The sequence below is a fragment of the Mesoplodon mirus genome, assembly GCF_964341445.2.
Source record: "Mesoplodon mirus genome assembly, chromosome: 16".
In the NCBI taxonomy this organism is placed as follows: Eukaryota; Metazoa; Chordata; class Mammalia; order Artiodactyla; family Ziphiidae; genus Mesoplodon; species Mesoplodon mirus.
The window spans coordinates 73,723,414-73,728,820 of NC_138992.1; the positions used below are offsets into that span (position 1 = coordinate 73,723,414).

At 48.6% G+C, this 5,407-nt stretch overlaps 1 protein-coding gene across 1 annotated transcript; it reads left to right on the forward strand.

Annotated features, from left to right (window-relative positions):
* Positions 1 to 205: 205 nt before the first annotated feature.
* PENK (proenkephalin) lies at positions 206 to 4,878 on the forward strand. The gene is made up of 3 exons (XM_082601020.1): positions 206 to 430; positions 836 to 976; positions 3,594 to 4,878. Exons 2-3 carry the CDS (start codon positions 839 to 841, stop codon positions 4,245 to 4,247), a joined length of 792 nt encoding a protein of 263 aa, XP_082457146.1. The 5' UTR covers positions 206 to 430; positions 836 to 838; the 3' UTR covers positions 4,248 to 4,878.
* The last annotated feature ends 529 nt before the right edge of the window (positions 4,879 to 5,407 follow it).

The window sequence follows — 5,407 nt, forward strand, 5'->3', positions numbered from 1 at the left end:
CAGGGACTTTGCGCGGGGGCCCTTGATCTCACTCCACTCTCTCCCCAACTTTCCTAACTGCCGCCGTGTGTCACCCGGCCGAGGGGTGGGCCGCCACGCGCATCCCCCCGCCTCGGTCCGGACCCCCCTTCCGGCGGGGGCGGCACGCGGCCGGCGTAGGGCCTGCGTCAGCGGCAGCCCGCCGGCGATTGGGGCGCGCCCGCCTCCTGCGCTCCCGGGCGAATTATAAAGTGGCTCCGACCGCCGCAGCCCGGAAGGCAAGGGAGGCTGGCGAGGTGGGCCCCTAACCCTGCGCTGCGGCCGCGGCGACGCCGAGGACCGTGACGGTGAGCCCCGCGCGGCCCGCCCGCCTGCCTTGCTCTCCTCTCCCTCCTGGAGTCGCCCGCACCGGCTTTCTCCGACCAGCCTGTGCGCCCGGAACAGCGGCAACGTGAGTGAACTTGGCCAAACCTCGCCTTGCTGCGTGGGTTTGGGGCCGTCCGCCAGCTGCGTTTTATTCCGCGTTGCGTTGCATGGGGTTCCCCAACTTTCTTCCGCTCCTTGTATGTGACCCGGGTCAATATCGCGCCTCCCCGGGCTGGCGCGCTCTCGAATTTGGTCTCCGTAAGTTCCCTCCAGAATCCTGCCCGGGGCAGCGGCCGCCCGGAAAGGGAGCGAGTGTCTGGGGCCTCCCCGGGGTCCGGGTGACAGTGACAACTCGGGAACCGCGAGGCGGTCGGAGCAGTCCCGGCGGGCTCGACCAACGCCCCGCTGCAGCTGCCCCGCGAGGAGTCCCTGCCAGGGACCCGCTCTGCGCCCCGGGCGGGCTCGGAGTTCGTGTGCCCTCTCCCCGCAGACCATGGCGCGGTTCCTGAGACTCTGCACCTGGCTGCTGGCGCTCGGTCCCGGGCTCCTGGCGACCGTGCAGGCGGAATGCAGCCAGGACTGCGCGACGTGCATCTACCGCCTGGCGCGCCCGACCGATCTCAACCCGCTGGTGAGTGTTCCGCGCGGCGCGTCTCGTGGTCACAGCCGGCGCGGACCCCTGGTGACCCAGGCGTCCCGACTGTTCCTCGAACGCTGACCAAGTAGCTCTGGGGACCCGAGACTATCTAGGGACCGGAAGGGGCGGCGGGGCCCCCGCGCAGACCAAGTTTGTTTCCACCCCGGGGAGGCGGGAGCCCCGGGCTGTACTGTCTTCAGCACCTCGGAGAGCACTAGGTTGTCGCCTCACCTGCCGCCAGGAAGATGCTCAGTCACCCCGCCTCCTCACGTAGCCCACCAAGGGCCCCTTCCGCACACAGCCATCTTCCCATTCTTCCCGCAGAGAATATTGACTTTTTTATTAGTGATATTCCGCTCCCTTTATTCGAATGTCATTTCTCCAGCCCTTTTAAGCTCAGGTCTCTCAGACCCTGACCCTCACTTGCGGGTACGAGAGAGCAATGGGATGGGGAAGGGATAAAGGGGTGGGGGGGAGGAAGGGAGAGCTCAGTAGACTGGAGAGAAGGAGGTCAGCCGCCGTTCTACAGACAGCAAGTGATGCTGGAGTTCAACTTCTGTCTTGTCTAGAACGTACTTCTGTAACACCTCCTAAGACAGCGGTTTACTTTGGCTATGAAGAGGGCACAGGAGAGGTGGCGGGGTCCAAAGAGGTGGCCGTAATGCAGAGATAAATTACACAGGGGCTTGGGGTGGGGGGGAATCTAAGGTCAAAAGAACCGTCTTTCTAATCATAGTCTGTGTGCTCTTGAATCACTCCTGTTGCTCTACTGAGTCAGAACCTCTGAAGCTGGGACCCAGGAAGCTTCATTTTAACTAGTTCCCCGATAATTCCTTTGCACTGTCTCCTCAGTTTGTTGAGCTTCTGTGATAACTTAAGTTGGGCAGAGAATAATGTGTTAATCCAAAGAGTTCAGCTCCTCACTAGAGCTTTTGAAGCAATTTTATTATGTAGATGCATAAAACAGGGACAAAAATTAAGGAAAGGGGGCTTCCCTGGTGGCGCAGTGGTTGAGAGTCCACCTGCCGATGCAGGAGACACGGGTTCGTGCCCCGGTCTGGGAAGATCCCACATGCCGCGGAGTGGCTGGGCCCGTGAGCCATGGCTGCTGAGCCTGCGTGTCCGGAGCCTGTGCTCCGCAACGGGAGAGGCCACAACAGTGAGAGGCCCGCGTACCACAAAAAAATAATAATAATAAATAAATAAATAAATAAAATAAAATAAGGAAAGGATTCCACAAAACCCAAGGTGTATATTTCACGTTAAATGTTTCTTTGTTCCATCTGGATTACCTGATCCACTTCATTTGACAAGACAAGTAGTAGGGCTTTATATTTAAACTCTGAGAAAAATGCTGCATCTTAAGTAGGGGTAACAATCCCCTTCGTCCATCTTTTTTCTTTCTGATTTGTTTTTTGTTTAACTGGTTAGCTTTCTATTGGAGCTTACATTTAGGATTGTTATTTTCTCTGTGAAAAAAGGCTTGTTGATGATTATATTGTTAGAATTACAGCAGCTCTGGAATTTTCACTTGGATGAAAAAGACACATGAGAAATTAGGTTGCTTAGCCAGAACTATGTAGTAAAATCAATGTAACACATATTTATTGAGTTATTGAGTTTCTACCATGTGAAAGACACTTGTGCTTCATTCTGTGGTGGATACAAAGATGAGCAGGCATGCCATGATTGATGTCCAAATTGAATTTACCCTCTAACATAGAGGGTAAATAATACAAAAATGCATAGATGGCTACAGGAGCATATAAATATAAATTAACACCACTTCCATTCTGTGACTGTGCTATTCCAATTATTTGCCATTATTTATTTTTGAAGGAATCCCTTTTAAAAAGCCTTTTGGTAACAGTATACAAATATTCAACATTAATTTTTGGCCAATAGATTATTTAAATTTCATTTTAGGATGGAAATATTCTTGACACCTGAACATCTTAAATTTTAATGATGTTTTGATTTCTTAATCAGATGTCAAGAATAAAACAGAACCATTTTAATTAGATCTTTAGATTTTTATATATGCATATATTTAATTTTCTTAGACACAAAGCTTAAATAATCATTAAGAGCTGCTTAAATATATACCCTAAAGAATTTTGTTGCACTAATAAAATGCTTCCTTTCATTGTGAAAATAATATGTGTGTATTTCATATTAAGTAATATACCAATATATTTTTAAATCTCCAGAAAATGCCTGGTTTTTATGTCTAAATCATGGGTTGGTAACTGGGTTCTATAAGCAGACTTCAGGGGGCCATAAAAACCTCTGAATTGCTAAGAAATATCATATATAGGTTAAAGTTGGGTGGGAAAATATCTTTACAATATTGCAATAGCACAGCATATACAACCTGTTAGAATGCAAAGAAAAATTCTAATTTGATTCCATTAATTCTCCACAGTCTCCCCTTTTGAATTTCCTTTGATTTGCCTGTTCAGTGTGACAAAAAGTTGTAATAAGGAAAATGAGATCATTATGTGGTAGTTTCCACATCAAAGCAAGCATAGACTGGTCTTTAAAAAAAATGTGTTTGGTGAACGAAATCAGAAAAGCCTCTTTTTATCACTAAATCGAATTCTTTTCCCAGGCTTGCACACTGGAATGTGAGGGGAAACTGCCTTCTCTCAAGACCTGGGAAACCTGCAAGGAGCTTCTGCAGCTGTCCAAGCTGGATCTTCCTCCAGACGCCAACAGTGCCCTCAGCAAACAGGAGGACCACCACTTGCTCACCAAGAAGTATGGGGGCTTCATGAAGAGGTATGGAGGCTTCATGAAGAAGATGGATGAGTTGTATCCCCTGGAGCCAGAGGAAGAGGCAAATGGAGGTGAAATCCTTGGCAAGAGATATGGGGGCTTCATGAAGAAGGATGCGGAGGAAGACGACACCCTAGGCAATCCCTCCGACCTGCTGAAAGAGCTGCTGGGAGAGGGGAACCAACGAGAAGGGGCTTCCCACCAGGAGGGCAGGGATGACGCAGACGTAAGCAAGAGATACGGGGGCTTCATGCGAGGCTTAAAGAGAAGCCCCCAGCTGGAAGATGAAGCCAAAGAGCTGCAGAAGCGGTACGGCGGCTTCATGAGAAGAGTGGGTCGCCCGGAGTGGTGGATGGACTACCAGAAAAGGTACGGCGGCTTCCTCAAGCGCTTTGCAGATTCCCTGCCCTCCGATGAAGAAGGTGAAAGTTACTCAAAGGAAGTTCCCGAAATGGATAAAAGATATGGAGGATTTATGAGATTTTAATCCCCTTTCCCATCAGTGAGCCCAGGCCCCAGCAAGCCTTCCTCCAGCCCCCAGTGAGAGACTGCTTCGCCGGTCGTGTTGTATTGTCCTGTGCTGCTTGCATTATATAGTTGACTTGATTGTCTGGATAACTTAACTGTACAACCTGAAAGCTGTCATTCCACGTCCTGTGTTCTTTTGAGAATCCTTAAGCCTTTAAGTATTGGTCTCTTGCAGCTGTCTTGTTTACATGCTCAAATAGTTTTTGGTATTACCTTGTCCTTTATTTTTGACAAAACGCCAATAAATGCATACTTGTATGTAGATATAATAAACCCATCACCCCAACTGCATAACATTCTTGCAAGTTTCTTCCCCTCCGAAGCTCTCATTCGCCCTTAGGTTTCCACTGCCTATCCTAAACTCACAGACAGTGAAACCATCTGCTTTCAACAGAAGCATCACTGGCCTCCTCCTCTTCCAACTGCTGAGGCTGCAAAACCATTTTTCATTTAATTCCTTGTATATGACATCTTAGATGAGCAAACCCACAGTAGCAAAACAAAATGTATTTCCACTCTCGTTTCTGGAATTCAGGTATGTGAGGAAAAACCAAAGCCTAATAAAGATACAAACTGTACCCTCATATATAAGGAACTCTGCATTTACATCCAAATGTGTACATCTCTTTTCTTCAGCAAAATATTTTAGATGTTAATTTAAAAAAAATTAAGGATAATTTAGCCCCATTTTACAAACACATAAAGTGGAGCCCAGAAAGGTCAATTCATTGGCCCAAGATTGCCCAGCAGCTGAAGGATAGAAATGGAATTAAGACCCCAAACTTCTTGCTCCCAAGCAATGTCCTTTCCACTCCAGTTCCCTGTCTCCCATCCAGGCCACTACCAAGAATCGGAAGGACGTGGGTCTCTAGCTCGCTCACTGTTGTCCACCCCCTACACCACAACCCCGGTGGGTCCTCCAGAATCTGACGAAAGGACAGATGCATGGATGGAGGGATTTGGCGGCCAGATCACTGGGCAAAGGTATTAGGAAGGTTTTGGAAGACAAATTCTCATCACACAAGGAGTTTATGACTACTTCACATTCATTAAAACATTTGGGACAATAGGTACAAACAATGTAACATGTCTTTGTTTTTCTAACTGAAACCACCTGCA